The sequence below is a fragment of the Podarcis vaucheri genome, assembly GCF_965113315.1.
Source record: "Podarcis vaucheri genome assembly, chromosome: 8".
In the NCBI taxonomy this organism is placed as follows: domain Eukaryota; kingdom Metazoa; phylum Chordata; class Lepidosauria; order Squamata; family Lacertidae; genus Podarcis; species Podarcis vaucheri.
Window position 1 is genome coordinate 59,921,039 of NC_138766.1, and position 15,766 is coordinate 59,936,804.

Sequence of the window (15,766 nt, forward strand, 5' to 3'; positions counted from 1 at the left end):
CTGAATGAAAGGAGATTGTGGCTGGTTGGCTAGACCCCTGAACAAGAGTACTCCAGTTAGGAAAGAATATCCTGAAACATTTTGTTGAAGTACTCCCCAGGTCTTTACTGATGATAGCAAAGAGTATTCTGTAGATCCATGAAAACTTCCAGAAAACTCACTGTTTTCGCTTCTATCTAGTCACAGTAACCTATTATTCTATCCACATTTCTTTTCCCATCCAGGCAGCTCCTACTACAACACCTATGCAGCAGCACAAGTCAACCTTAGGTCCAGTTCTCACTAAGGTAGTAAATCTGTTTGAACTGTACCACTGCACATTATAGTGCAGCCTAAATACAGAAAACTAGCACCTCAATGAGACTAGGCTTTGCATGCTAAATTTCATTTCTGAAGAACAAGCATGAGGAAAAGAATAAAAAGAGCCAAAAGAAAGCTAGTATGTGAAAACACAGCAACCTTTTCCAGCAGGGGGCCAGTCCAATGTCCCTCAGACCTTGTGGGAGGCCGGACTATATTTTTCCTATGCCCCACAAATAACCCAGATATGCATTTTTAATAAAAAGTCACATTCTACTCATGTAAAAACATGCTGATTTCCAGACCATCCGCAAGCCAGATTTAGAAGGTGATTGGGCCGAATCCGGTCCCCGGGCCTTAGTTTGCCTACCCATGTACCATGGGGCCATGCTTCGTGTACCTATCTTCTCCCAAATCCAACACTTTGCTAATTCAGAAGGAAAAAGGAAACTACCTTTCTCCCCTTACTTATGGAATGGCTTGGAACTTTCAACTCCAGCCTGCTCTGTGGACCACAGCAGTAGTGACATGGGAGATATATCTCAACAGGACTCTCTTGATCAAAGCAGCTGCTACTGCCAACATTTGGCAAGATGGGTCTTGGAAGCAAGCCCTCCCAGCCCACCAACTACCGTATTTTTCGCTCTATAAGATGCACTTTTTCCCTCCTAAAAAGTAAGGGGAAATGTGTGTGCGTCTTATGGAGCGAATGCAGACTTTGCAGCTATCCCAGAAGCCAGAACAGCGAGAGGGATCGCTGCGCAGCGTTCCCTCTTGCTGTTCTAGCTTCTGGCTTAGCCGCATGCAGCCTCTTCAGGGCAGCGGGGAGCCTTCAGGGCAGCGGGGATGAAGGCTCCCCCTGCCCTGAAGAGGCTGCGTGCGGCTATCCCAGAAGCCAGAACAGCAAGAGGGAGTGCTGTGCAGCGATCCCTCTCGCTGTTCTGGCTTCTGGGATTCAGAATTTCCCCCCCTTGTTTTCCTCCTCCAAAAACTAGGTGCGTCTTATGATTTGGTGCGTCTTATAGAGAGAAAAATATGGTAACTGAATGCCTTATTCAGTTGCAGAAACATTCCTGTAAATGTGTCAAAAGAAGAAATTCACCCAACAATGCTTTGATCCTAGTAAATTCATTGTGAGAATTCCAAATTGAGGAAGTCAGGTAAAATGTGTATCAGCAAATCTTTGATCCAATGCCTCTATCCTGCCCGCCCCATGCAATCCACAGTGATAATAAAAAGGAATTGGTGAAAAGGGTTTTCTCTCTGTGTATTTGCAATTCTGAAATGATATGTCAGAACTCTTGTGGAAAGGTTAATGAAATGCCAGCAGCAGGCATTGGAGAAAATAATGGCAAAAGGCAGGTCCCTCGTGGGAAGTTCTCATGGGCACTAGTAAGAGTACAAAACATGCACTGTGCCTATTCCCAATGGAGCCCAATAAATAGTACAAAGAATCAATAGGCCTTAAAAGATTAGTGCAAAACTCAGATGCTTCCTCAGCTACTCAGAATACACAAAATAACCTTCCAGTGTAAGATATTACTCAAGGTTTTAACTATATCTTCCTAAGATTTCAGCCCCACCACCCACCCCACAACTAAAACCAGCCTGGATAGGCTGATGGAGCAGAAGGGTAGGTAGGAAGGAGGTGCCTAGTGCTTGCTCTTCTTGGCATTGATTTTTCAGTTCAATATCACCATCTTTAAGCTGCCCTGCTATTTGTGGGGCACTGGATATGTGACATTTTTCTGAGCAGATAGGGAGGAAGCAAATACAATTTGGATAGATTTGAAGCTTGGATCTCACAGACATGGGGCTTGATATTCATGGACAAACCACCTTACTATGTGAACATTGTACAGGAAGTAAGAGTTTGGCTTTGTTTTATTCAATATGCACAGTATGAACACAGCTTTCACTCACCAAGAGGACATGCAACAAGTGTGGGATGACACTTTCAATATATTACTTTATTGATGCTTGTGAAAACCTAGAGCTAGACTGAAGCTATGTCTTACTTAGAGACAAATCCAATAAGGATGGATGGGAGGGAATATTACTTCTTGTAGTTATTATGTAATTCTGTTTAAGTTTGATAAATCAATAAAATACACCTTTTAAAAAGATAGTTTCCCCTCACAACAACACATGGCAGAGGAATTCTCAGTCCAATATTGTCAGAATATTATGGATAGATAATTCAACAAAGCCTTCCACCAACACTACACATGTTTACTCAGAAGAAAGTCCTTAGGACTGTAGCCTTCTGATCAGACATCCAATGGATCCATCAGTATCCCTGCCCATATATATGTCAGTTTGCATTTCTTAGTAATGCCATTCAAGTATTTATAAACTTTTAATGTTGATATCCCCCTCTCCTCTAACATTAATAGAGATTTAATCAATAATGGTACAGAAAAAAGTAGCATGGAAGTTTGCACTGAAGTCTTGAAATCAGAGTCTTCACACGAGTGCAAAAGGCTAATGTGTAGCTTTTAGTCCCAACTTCTAAATGAAGATTTACCAATAGGTAAGGGCAGCCTTGAAGATTGGTTGTGGGAAGTGGTGTAGGAGCCAATGCAAAATGAGGTAGTTTCAGGTTAAGCAGCCAGACCAACTGCTGGGTCCCAAAGTCCAAATTCGATTAGTCAGAACTGGCACTCAGAATTGTGCAGACCAGCCATAATAAACCTGCAAGCCATAGAGGCATGTTTCTACATGACAATATTCTTTTAAGTAATTTTGCATTGTTATAAACAATATTTAACTGCCTTGATTGCTGTGCTCAAAAGGCAATATATTTTTAAATAAAACAAAATTTCAAGAATCAATAAATCAAAAAGACTATGAAGTTTCAAGTCCCATAGGTAAAAACTTTTTAAAAGTTACTAGGCTTGATTGAACTAAGCATTTTTGTTTAAACAGAGAAAATTACATAAGCACATAACTCTGCCTCATATTAAAATCAACTGAACTTCAGCATGAGGCTTTTTGTGACCATTGTTTCAAAGCTTCAGCTCTCATTTTGTGAAAGGGATGAGGTATCTCATAACCACCATATGGAAAAATAGCAATTCCTTCTACATTAGTGAGATACTAGAAAGTAAAAGGAACCTGTTACAGTAACACAGAGAAGATAGCTGTCAATATAGCTGAATGTCCTATTTCAAAATAAATGAAAATCTACAAATATCAAAATCAACCTATAAAACATAATTCGATACAATTTAACTCAAGTAAATGAATTCAATGGGACTTATTCTTAGGTAATTGTGCAAAGAATCACAGCTTTAGTAACTAGTTTTCTCTGAGGCCAAGTGAAATCATGAATGTTATATTCATAAACATTTACGAGTTCAGTCATCTTCCTAATGGAAACTTATCTTTCATTACATCAGATATCACAAAAACTCCTTTCTATTCCATCTTTGAACACTGAGCACTGCAGCAAATAGTGTTCTGTCTCTGCAAAGGATTCAAATTATGAGCCAAAACACACTGAGTACCAGTATTAGAAACTGAGATATGAAAGCTAAGAGCTAAATGGCACCTTAAAACTTGGTTATGGACACAACAACAGAATGTCTAGGCAAACTTTTTTAATAACAAGAATACAAAGTTGAAAACGAATGAACTGCAGCTAAAATATTATGTTCATTTTTCAGATAGTCTAATCCTTCCCGTATCTACCTCCCTAATATTCTTAACAGGGTCTCTACTCCAGTCTTCAGAGAGTAGCTGGAAGTGGGGAGGCAGAAAAGGTTCTTATTTCCTTCCACTTTGCAGTTTTAGTCTGAAATCTTAGGTGAAGTACTGCACCCAGAGCTCAGAAACTACTGGTGCTAATTAAATTCCCTGTTGCAAAATGCACCTAGAACAATGGGAATTTTGAACACTGCCAAGTACATTATGTAAATTACAAATTTTGAAGAGATTTTTGAATGTGTGTCACAAATTTCAAATACTGGTGCTCAGCTGTGGAGAAAAGCTTCTTCTGCCCCTTGGTACTTATTATTTTGCTTTGTTATTATTAATGAAAAAAACTAGATAGAAAAGCTCATCTAGTTCAGCCTCCTGTTCTTCCAGTGGCCATCCAGCTACCTATGGGAAGCCTGCAAACAGAACCCAAGCCCTACATCACTCTCCCCTCTTGCACTCACCAGCAGATGATATTCAGAAGCACATCAGCTCTGATACCAGAAATAGAAAAAAGCCTGCATGACTAGTAGCCACTGATACCATTAATTTGTATAAATCCCTTTTAAAATCATCCAACTTGGTGCCGATTCTTGGTGCCATATTGAGATGGTGAATTCCATAGTTAACCATGGGCTGTGTGGTGTAGTTCTTCCTTTCGTTTGTCCTGAATCCTCTAGTTTCACTAGATGGCCTTGGTTTTCTCTCTATCCAATTTTCTCTACGCACTGCATTATGTCCCCCTTTGCTTGCCTTTTTCCAATTGAACTAAAAAGCCACAAATGCTGTAACTTTTCCCCAAAGGGGTGACCACTTGGGATATGTTATCCAGTACATAAGAGATCAGGATAGGTGACAAACTGAAGCTGCCAAACAGGAGACTTCAAATTCAGCTGACAGTTCCCCTTCTCCAGAGTAGAAACCTATTTTGTGATTGAAACAACCACCTCCATGCATTCTATGCAGGGCTTTGTATGGGAGTGAGGTACATTTTGGTATTGTTAAGGGACTAAAGTACTAAATTTGCTTTATTTAGATGGGCCCTATGCTTTGGGGGGGGGGGGATGCCACTATAAAGCAGATAGCAGAAGTCAAAATTGTTATTTTTATGTTCACTATATTAGTGGACTCCAGCCTATCCCCATCATTCCAAGAACTGGTGTTCACCCAAAATATATGTCTGGCTTTAAAGTGGAACAACGGCAAAAGAGACTAATGAATGCAATTGACCCTGGAACACTACAGACTTTCAATCAGCTGACATTTTGAAATCAAGAGGAAGTCTGCTAATGCTCAACTTGATTTAATGATGTTGATAAAACAAAACCTGTGTGAAATTCTATGTACAGGGAACCAGATTAACAAAGGAGAAGTCTCCCTAAGCTTTACCACCTAGGTAGTATCTCATGGCCCTATTTGCCAGAACACATCAAACTGCTTGAAAGCTCACAGCTTCAAATTACAATATAGCAAGAGCATCTTTGAAGTAGGTTGATAGAAATTATTAGCCCATATTTTTTTCTAGTGTGACTGCAAAAGGCAGCCTTGCAAAATAAGTGACTCTGAGGCTTCTTTATATATCCTGCCTTCAGATACCCATCCAGCGCCGATGTAGTGCTGTGTTTGCATTGTAGCAGTCATCAATTTCAGTGTACTCTTTCTCCTGTCATTCTCACATCCATTTTAAGGTCCAAAGTGCAGGATGGTATACAGCTGTCATAGCACTGTGCTGCACTTCTCAAGCTGAATATTAGCAACAATGCTATTGAAGTGGCCAACTTCTGCTCATCCTCTTTTTGCTTCATTGCCAGGGACCGGGAAGGGGGTAGAGGAGTGACCATGTAGAGATCTGTGGGTGCCAGGCCGGTGACAGACATCTCCGTCTGGTTGCCCCCTCCAGCTTCCTTAAGCTTATTCACTGCATTTATATCCCACCCTATTCTTCAAGGAGTGCATGTTCATCCCCTCATTCTCAGTTAATCCCTACAAGGACCCTGTGAGGTAGTTTAAGAGGCTGTGACTGGCCCAAGGTTCCCCAGTGAGCTTCATGACTGAGTGGGGATTTGAACCCTAATATCCCAAGTCCTAGCACAACGCTCTAACCACTACACCACACTGGCTTCCTAGAGTACTTCTGCTCTGGGGCAGCTATACAAATTAGTAGGTAAATAAATAAGGGGAAAGCAAAATGTGTTTTATATACAAAATAGTTTCGCTAACTGTTTTTGCAAATGCAATTTGTATTAGAACTCTGAATTTCTGCCAAGGTCTTTGGCTATAAGCAGTAAAAGTTTGACCTCGCCCATCGGGAGTAACAGATCAATATAGAATCATAGAACTGTAGAGTGGGAAGGGACCCTTAGGGCCATCTAGTCCAACCTCCTGCAATGCAGGATTCTCAAGCATCTATGACAAATGTCATTCAACCTCTGCTTAAAAACCACCAAGGAAGGAGAGTGCACCACCTTCCAAGGGAATCTGTTTCACTGTCGAGCAGCTCTTACCATCAGAAAGTTTTTTCCTGAAGTTTAGTTGGAATCTCCTTTCTTGTAACTTGAAACCATTGGTTTGAGTCCTACCCTCCAGAACAGGAGAAAACAAGCTTGCCCCATCTTTCATGTGACAGCCCTTTAGATATTTGAAAATGGCTATCATATCTCTTCTCAGTCTCCTCTTATCCAGGCTAAACATACCCAACTCCCTCAACCATTACTCATAAGGCTTGTTTTCCAGACCACTGATCATCTTGGTTGCTCGTGGAGTCATGTCATGCTCCTTCTAAAGCAGTTTATCCACCTTTGGTCCCCACCCTGCCCTCAGCACTCATCTGTGGCTCCTAGAAGCTGTCAGCATGTGGCAGTGGCCATACTCTGGGAACGGCTCCAACTGACCAGCTAAACCTGGTGAGGGTAGCCAATAGGTCTCAAACCCTCAATGTGTTAGGGACTTCCCCTGCATGTGAAGAGAGGCTCCAGCAGATTGAGCAGGTAAGACCAATATTGGGTCCAATGGTCAAGAAGAAAGCTTCTGCACAGGTTGTAGAGGGAGGTGAGGGGCAGATGGGGCTTATCAACCTGAGAAGGTAGCCCATCGAGAAGAAGGAAAACTCTGATCCTAAATCTCCACTGCCTTGTGTGATATCTTTAAGAGAAGAAAAGGCTAATGAGTAAACGCTACATAAATATGGAGTGGAGTCCATAAAACGGCCTTGTACGCCTCCTGGCAACTCTTGCAGGCAAGATGGGGCCACACATATTGCTCTGCTTTCCTCTGAACCACATCACTGAGGTCAAGAGGGGGGTCTTGGCGTCTGAGAAATCCAGGACCCTCATACTAACTGCCCAGGCCTGTGCCTCTGGGAGGTCACTTCGATTTTGCTAACACAGCAGTTTGACTTCACCCTTGGAGGCCCACTCTATTGTCTCTTGAGATAGACAGATGGCAGCAATATGTACTGCAAAGCAAGTGCAACATCAAAATGTTTTCACATCTACTATTATTCCTTCCTCAATTTCTATTCCATGGGCAAAAATCACTGAATCACATTATTTTCATAGACCACCAAGTATATAAACAGCCTAAACACACTTTGTAGTATTAGCACCACACCTCCAATATATTAGGATTCTTCAGGAGTTCTTAGGTTTGATTTCAGAAGTTGTAACTAAGTATTAATATGAGTGATCACTCCTCCACCTTAGTGGATACACATGCAGCTTTCTGTAAAGTAAGGTAGGGTAAGGTAACAGAACAAGAAAGGGGGGGGGATTGAGAAAGTAAAAAGATAAGAACAAAAATAGGGCAAAGTCAAAGGTGACTGTTGTAGCAGCAGGAAATATATGCTGTTAAAAACTGTGATATTAACTAAGAAAAGGAAGTGTGAAAGCCAAGATGACTCATCGTAACAAATGAAAATACTTTGCCTTCATAAGCTCCATTGAAATAAGAGGAATTTTACAACAGCAAGATCTACACTATTTATGCTTCAGCAGTCTAAGAACTCCTTCACTTTATATACACTACTAAAAAGCAAGCCCTCTTACATTACACAGAGAAATGCAAAGCATGGGAAGGTATATTTGAAATGAGATGAGAGAACTATTAATACAATCCAAGACTGTAGAGAGGAAGATACACATTGGGAGAAATGGGACTGGGGAAAGATATACAAGTGAACCAACCAGGATTTAGGAATCAAGAGCAGGTCTTGTAATCTTCTACATCCTTTAATTCTCTCTACCCATTTTTCTCATTATACAACAGACATCATGACAAACCCAAGTTAAAATGCAACCAAGTATGCTACAAGCGCTTCAAGTATCATGATTAAATATAGGCTTTCAGAAAGTGGCACACCAGGTTTCATTTTAATCCACATTAGCAACCATCACACATTAACACCAAACTCACAACATGTGGAAGCATTTCAAAGGATGCTGCAATAATGGAGCAAAAAAAAAAAAAAAATGAACAAGATGAGAACTGAGCTCTTTGTAAAGCCCACACACAAAACCAATTATCTTATTATTCTAAGCCATATAAAAAAAGTTAATATTGGGCTATTAAATTACCAAAATTAGAGAGCTTCTCTCTTGGAAGGAAACAAGATGGTTAAATAAAGGCTAATATTTAAAGTATAATATAACAGGGAATGAAATATCTATATTAACATGCTTTGCTCATTTAATACAGCAAACTTGTGTAAGATGTTGGGTAGACAGCAATATTAATGGTTCTACTGCCCCAACACTGGTTTGTTTAAGTTGTGCTATTTGCACAGCTCTTTGGCATTCAATGAATGAGTTTCAAAAAAAACACAAAAGGAACATTGAGAGGGGAAATGGAGTAAATACAGGCCACATGTAATTAGAATAAGGCAGATCAAATCCAAGGTCTGAAAACTATTTCTCCAGCATAAGAAAAAATAAAACTATAACTCTATTTGTGTCTATTCAAAAATAAGTCCAAATGAGTTCAATGAAACTTATTCTCAAATACTACATTTCTAAACAGACTTACAAGGGGATAAGCCCGTTGAGCAAAGTGGGACTTAATTCTGAATAGAAATGCATAGGACTGCATTGCGTATTATCATAAAAGCAGAGGTTTGCTTAGTTGGAGACACAAATGCCTCTATCATGAGACAGGGAGAAAATGACAACTTTTCATAAGGTTCAATCTCCATATAAAAATTAACTGAAATTGATATTTGATAGAAACAGATACAAAATCAAGACTATTTTTTTCCTACCTATGTAGTCTCTCTTCTGCACTATTTTTTATTTTTAAATACTGAGCACTATGTTTTTAAATATTCAGAACTCTGTTTAATTAGCATTATATACATCCTGGACAAATGTGTGTTAATTATAATATACAAAAAAGATATCCAAGAATTATCTTATCATTTTTATAGGCCAGACACATGTGTATTTTAACTGCTATTACTATCCAGATATGCTCTCAGATGCTGTTTGCATGTGCACACATGCAGTAATATTGATGAATGGCTAGTAATAAATATTTGCCCCATAATCAGTTGATATTGTTCTTTCCATAAGTAATACAGTGGTACGTCGGGTTACATACGTTTCAGGTTACAGACGCCTCAGGTTACAGACCTCACTAACCCAGAAACAGTACCTTGGGTTAAGAACTTTGCTTCAGGATGAGAACAAAAATCGTGCTCCGGCGGCGTGGCGGCCCCATTAGCTAAAGTGATGCTTCAGGTTAAGAACAGTTTCAGGTTAAGAACAGACCTCTGGAACGAAGTACAGTGGTGCCCCGCAAGATGAACGCCTCGCAAGACGGAAAACCCGCTAGACGAAAGGGTTTTCCGTTTTGGAGGCGCTTCGCAAAACGAATTTCCCTATGGGCTTCCTTCGCAAGACGAAAGCCCATAGGGAAATCTCCGGGACAGCGGGGAAGCGCAGCGCGTCTTCCCCACTGTCCTCGGACCTCCTCCGAAGGCTGGTGGTGGGAGGAGGGCTCTCCTCCCGCCGCCAGCCTTCGGGGCAGCCTTCCGAAGGCTGGCGGTGGGGCAGAGAGCCCTCCTCCCGCCGCCAGCCTTCGGGGCAGCCTTCCGAAGGCTGGCGGTGGGGCAGGGAGCCCTCCTCCCGCCGCCAGCCTTCGGAGCAGCCTTCCGAAGGCTGGCGGTGGGGCGGGGAGCCCTCCTCCCGCCGCCAGCCTTCGGAGCAGCCTTGCGAAGGCTGGCGGTGGGGCGGAGAGCTCTCTGCCCCACCGCCAGCCTTCGGAAGGCTGCTCCGAAGGCTGGCGGTGGGGCGGAGAGAGCTTCTCCCCGCGCCAGCCTTCGGATGGCTGTCCTGAAGACTTGCGGTGGGAGGAGGGTTTTCCTTCCCACCGCCAACATTCAGAATGCTGTTCTGAATGTTGGCGGTGGGGAGGAAAAACCCTCCTCCCACCGCAAGCCCCGGGAACAGGGGAGAAGCGCTGCGCCCCTTCCCCTCTGTTCCCGTACCTGTCCTGAAGGCTTGCGGTAGGGAGAAAAGTCCTTCTCCGCACCGCCAGCCTGGCAAGCGGTTTCCATAGAAACGCATTAATTGATTTTCAATGCATTCCTATGGGAAACCGTGCTTCGCAAGACGAAAAACTCGCAAGAAGAAAAAACTTGCGGAACGAATTAATTTCGTCTTGCGAGGCACCACTGTAAGTACTTAACCCGAGGTACCACTGTATTTTGTTTGAGAATATTCTAAGACAGCCATAAAGTAAGCATTATTTACTCATAAGTTCCACTGAGTTCAGTAAGACCTACTTCTTGGTAAATGTTATATTCTGGCATGAGTTAGAATTGCACACCAACCCTAGCCCTATTTTCTCATATGCAGTTCCCACAGGCACAAGTAATGGCACTTATTTCTTAGTATATTTGGGATATCAATATTGTTACATATTGTTAAATTACATTGGGGGATCAATACAAATGGCCTATTTCAAATGTAAGCATTTGAGTAAGACTTTTTGTTTTATAAACAAATAGAAATATGGAGCACTATGGCTGGGAATACTTCCTGGAGAAGCACCTCTAAATGAATTATAGTTGTGCACAAATAATTGTGTTCTTGTACAAGTTGTAGTGAAGTGAGTGATGAGTTATGATCCTGGAACAGCCATGTTCTTTTGCAATTCAATTTCAGTTGAGTTATTTCAGAACAGTTGCTCCTGCTATTCCTAACCAGTCATTCTAACCCTGTGAATAAGGCATTTCTACTTCATTGTTATTATTGCCTATAAACAGCTTTTCAGGCAACATGACTGCCAAAGCAGTTGGCCACCACGTGGCTGTTTATTGTTATTATTATGGGATATTATATTTATTTATACCCCATATTATTCCCTGACAGGGACTAAAGTTCGTTAAAAGCAGTCAGTTCCCAAAAGCCTGCCAGAGCTAGTCTCTAGAGAGGGAGTTCCAAAGTCTGGGAGCAGCCACTGAGAAGGCCTTCTTCTGCATCCCTATGAAATATGCTTGTGAAGGTGGCAGCAGTGAGGGAAGGACATCCTTCAAAGATTTCAGAACCCAGGAAGGTTCATATAAGAGGATACAGTCTTTCAGATAGCTTAGCTTTAGACCTAAGCCATTCAGTCATAAGCAGCACTTTGAATTGTGCCTGGAAACAGACCAGTAGCCAGTGAAGCTGTTCTAACAAGGAGTTGTATGCTCCCTATAACCAGTCCCAGTCAACAATCTGGCTGCAGCTCTTTGAGCCAGTTGAAGTTTATGAGTACCTTTCAAAGCCAGCCCCACGTTAAGCCTGTTCCAGTAATTCAAACAGGATTGGTTGGGTTTTTGAGCATGTGTATATTTGTGGGCTCTAGTTGAAATCTTCTACATAATAAATAATGAACATTCTGAATAAATAAAAACCATACTACACAGTTAAAATTCACAGCAAACAATAAACAGGAGCTAGTAAATAATAAAATGGACAAAGCCAAAGTCAAGCTCAGATGAATCAGGAGTTATGGTATTAGTTCTATGTCATTACAGTGCCTATAGTGAATAGGTAACAAACGAAACCAGTTTTAAATCAGTTCAGTTCAAGTCTGTCTTGGATGTTTCATGAAATATCAGATCACAAAAAGGGCATCTTGTATAGATTTATAAATTATTCTCCATTTGTGATGTTTATGTTCTGTGTAAATTACCAAGTCACACTAACCTGCAACTTGAGTTAATCACTCCATTGCTGTTTATACTTCCAGCCATTATTCCAATTTTCCTAGGCCTTGCTCATGTCGATCTGACAGGTCTTTGTTTATACAGCAACAGATCGTGCATGAGATCTACCTATTTACTTATTTATTACCAGTATTTGTATGCTGACTTTCAGGGCCTCTCAAGGTAGCCTGCATTCAAAGTTAAAACTTGACATATAAATAATATCAAAGCTAGAGGGGGGAAAGCTTTGCAACAGAGAGCTGCCCAATATGTCAGTCCGCATAATGTGTCTATGTACAAATGCTCTATAAGAATTGAGGCCTGAGAGGCAGAGATTGGCCAAACAATGATTATAACTACTATACAATAGAACTCTGGCCTTGACTGGTCTTGCATACAAATAAATACTGTATTGTTGGCCTCCTGATTTTTTCATAGAATCATAGAGTTGGAATAGACCACAAGGGCCATCGAGTCCAACCCCCTGCCAAGCACGAAACACCATCAGAGCACTCCTGACATATGGTTGTCAAGCCTCTGCTTAAAGACCTCCAAAGTAGGAGACTCCACCACACTCCTTGGCAGCAAATTCCACTGTCGAACAGCTCTTACTGTCAGGAAGTTCTTCCTAATGTTTAGGTGGAATCTTCTTTCTTGTAGTTTGGATCCATTGCTCCGTGTCCGCTTCTCTGGAGCAGCAGAAAACAACCTTTCTCCCTCCTCTATATGACATCCTTTTATATATTTGAACATGGCTATCATATCACCCCTTAACCTCCTCTTCTCCAGGCTAAACATGCCCAGCTCCCTTAGCTCCCTTCACTATTAATGCAAATCAAGTAAGTGGTAAAGGAAAATCTGTAAGGTAAATTAAAGAGCCCTTTATTCACCTTCCCCCTCAGGCCTTGCATTAGAACTAAGTTTAATTTTTAAGAATCTACTGCAACTATACTGTTCTGTGATGTACAGAGGCAGTAATACAATTCAGTATAGAAAAGAGAACACAGAAACTGTTAAAAAAAATCACAAAATTGGTTAATGGCAAACCCACAAGTGTGAAAATAATTGCCCTAATCCAGCTCTAGTTACACACAAAATGTGGGTGGTGCTGCATATATGATTGCACATTCCAATGAAACAAAGTAGTTGAGCTGGACATCCAAATTGATATGTAGATGTAGATGCAGCTCTGGTTTGGGAATAGATTCTGACTCAGAGAAGGGATGCTTACATGCACAGATCTCTGGATCAGGTTATAAAAGACAAGCAGTAAACTAAGATGATTGCCATTTTCTTTAAATACAGACATTTGTGAAGTGAATATTATACAAACAAGAGTTAATGTAAAAAAACCACACCACATTGTAATATATATCTCCACAATTTCAAAGATGAGGGGAAATGACTTTCCAATTGTTATAGATCTAACAAATATTTTACTTCCCTGCTTTTAAACTCAGTCCCTGGATGCATGGGTCAACTCAGTCCATAGATGCATTTATTTATTTTTGCCTTCCCTCATATAATAACTGTGTATCAGGTTTTCTATGTTTTTAGCAGCTCTCATTTTTATATGTAAGCTGCTTTGAGTCTTAACAGGGAAAAAGGTGGAGTATAAATAAATATATAAAAACAACAACAATGTCCTAATAAAACGATTCAATTGTCTCTGAAAACTTCAGTGGAAGGTTTAAGCCCCAATCTAATAACCTGGACAAGTATCTCACCTTGTCATTCCAATATTTCCTTTTATTCAGAATGAAATAACCACATGGTACATGAAAGAAACTCCTCCACCCAGCGGCGTTATATTTCCTGGGCTGATGTATTATAAAAGACTCCTTGTACCACTGCATCCCTCCCTGCTGTCATTCTCCCTCGCTACACAACAGCCTCTCAATTCAAAGAGCAGGCATCAATTTTAAATGTTGACAGGGTGTCACTGTCCCTGTTTTCCACCACCCGCCTCTCTTCGGCTTCCGTCCTCGCCTCCTCCTCCTCCTCCTCCCGCCCGTCACCTGCTCCCTCCTTCCCCTCCCCGGCGGCCTTGTTCTTCCAGGTCAGCTCTCCACACACCTTCTCTGCCTATTCATGCAGGGTGTGTAGGTGCGCCAAGGAGGCAGCGAAAGAGAAAAGCCCCGTGTGTCAAGGCAACCGCCTGCATTTCCTTGTCAACAAAGCCAAAGCTTCCCAATAACGCACGCGCCTTCAGCTCCCCCCCCCCAAAAAAAAAACACACACACCGCACGGGGGACAACTTCCCTCCCCGAGACTAACGTAGCGCACAAACACACGGCCTTTCATCTTCTCCCACCGCCACGTCCAAGCCTCACCACAAAGGCCCGCCTCATGCATCAGCACCGACCTCCTCTCCCCGAAACCTGCTCCGAACAGCCGCCTTTTGTTGCCCCGCTCGGCGCACCCAGCCAGCCAGCCACTCCTCTCCCCTTCCCCGGCCAGCCTCGTCCCCACAATGACAGCTGCCCTAATCCAGCGCCAGGCCCCGGCCTGCCTTCCCTTCCCTTCCCCTCTGCAGGTGCCTCGGGCTCCCTACCCTCTGCGCCTCCTCCTCCTCTCTCCCCGCAGCTCCCCAGATTTACCTAGGGCCACCTCGCAGGCTTTGCGCAGCTGGGAATGGTGCGCCTTCTTCACCTCCTTGTCGGCCAGGATCTTCTCCAAGGCCCGGGTCAGGAACATGTTTTTGGTCTTCTTTCCCTCATACATGGGGGCGCAGGGAGAGAGGGGAGAAGAGGGAGCTGGTTCGGTGCCTCAAGCCGCAGCTGCCCGGGCGGCACCCCTGGCCAAGGAGCCCCAAGCGCAGCTTCTTCCCACCTCCGGGCTGGGCTCGGGCAAGAGCGGCGACTGCGGACCTCGCTCGGGGTGGAGGGAAAGGAGAACCGGCCCTCCGGAGAACGCGCAGCCCTCAGAGCCGGCTGGCCTCCGCCTCCATTAGCAGCAGCGGCGGCGGCGGCAGTAGGAGCAATAGCAGCGGCGGCGGCAGCAGCAGCAACCTCCTCCTGCGCTCGCCATGTTGGAAGGAAACGACGTCAAGGCCGCCGCGGCCCGAGTGGCTGCAGAGGAGGAAGCGGCAGCGGCGGCTGCTGCTGCTGTTTCTCCAAGACCGGGAGGAGGCGCAGCCGCAGGGAGCGAGCAACACCAGCAGCAGCGCTGGCGAGGCTGAGCCGGGACAGGCGGCCGGCCCCGCGCTACAGGTGTGAGCAAGGGAGGGGCCTCGCCGTCGCCGCCTCCTGCCTCGGAGAGCAATGGGGGAGAGGCTGAGCGGCGCCGAGGCTGCAGACCAGAGCGCGCTCAGCCTCCCTCACGGAGTTCCTACGCGGCGGGGGCTTCTCTCTCCTTTGCCCCTGTCACTTCGGATTTCCCCTCAGACGCTTCCCGGTGGTGGCAGAGACTCCTTCCGGCTAGCCAAAGGAAGCTCGCCCCGCTCTGCTTGTTACCTCGGACTGGAGCCCCGCCTTCTCCTCCATGCCTCCTTTCGGGCAGATATGTCTCACTGCTCGCTCTGTGGTGATGGGGCAAATCGCAAAGGGTTTGCCGGCCACTGTGCTTTTTTTGTGGTCGTTCGAA

At 43.5% G+C, this 15,766-nt stretch overlaps 1 protein-coding gene across 2 annotated transcripts in view; it reads right to left on the reverse strand.

Moving 5' to 3' along the window:
* Positions 1-15,417, reverse strand: part of ARFGEF1 (ARF guanine nucleotide exchange factor 1) — a 69,529-nt gene extending 54,112 nt beyond the window's left edge. Inside the window, exon 1 of one of the 2 annotated variants that reach the window (XM_082233723.1) lies at positions 14,782-15,417. In XM_082233723.1, coding sequence (XP_082089849.1) covers positions 14,782-14,905 — 124 coding nt within the window. In that variant the 5' untranslated portion in view covers positions 14,906-15,417. The remainder of the gene's footprint in view (positions 1-14,781) is intronic. The other variant, XM_082233724.1, reaches the window with a different exon arrangement.
* Positions 15,418-15,766: the final 349 nt, after the last annotated feature.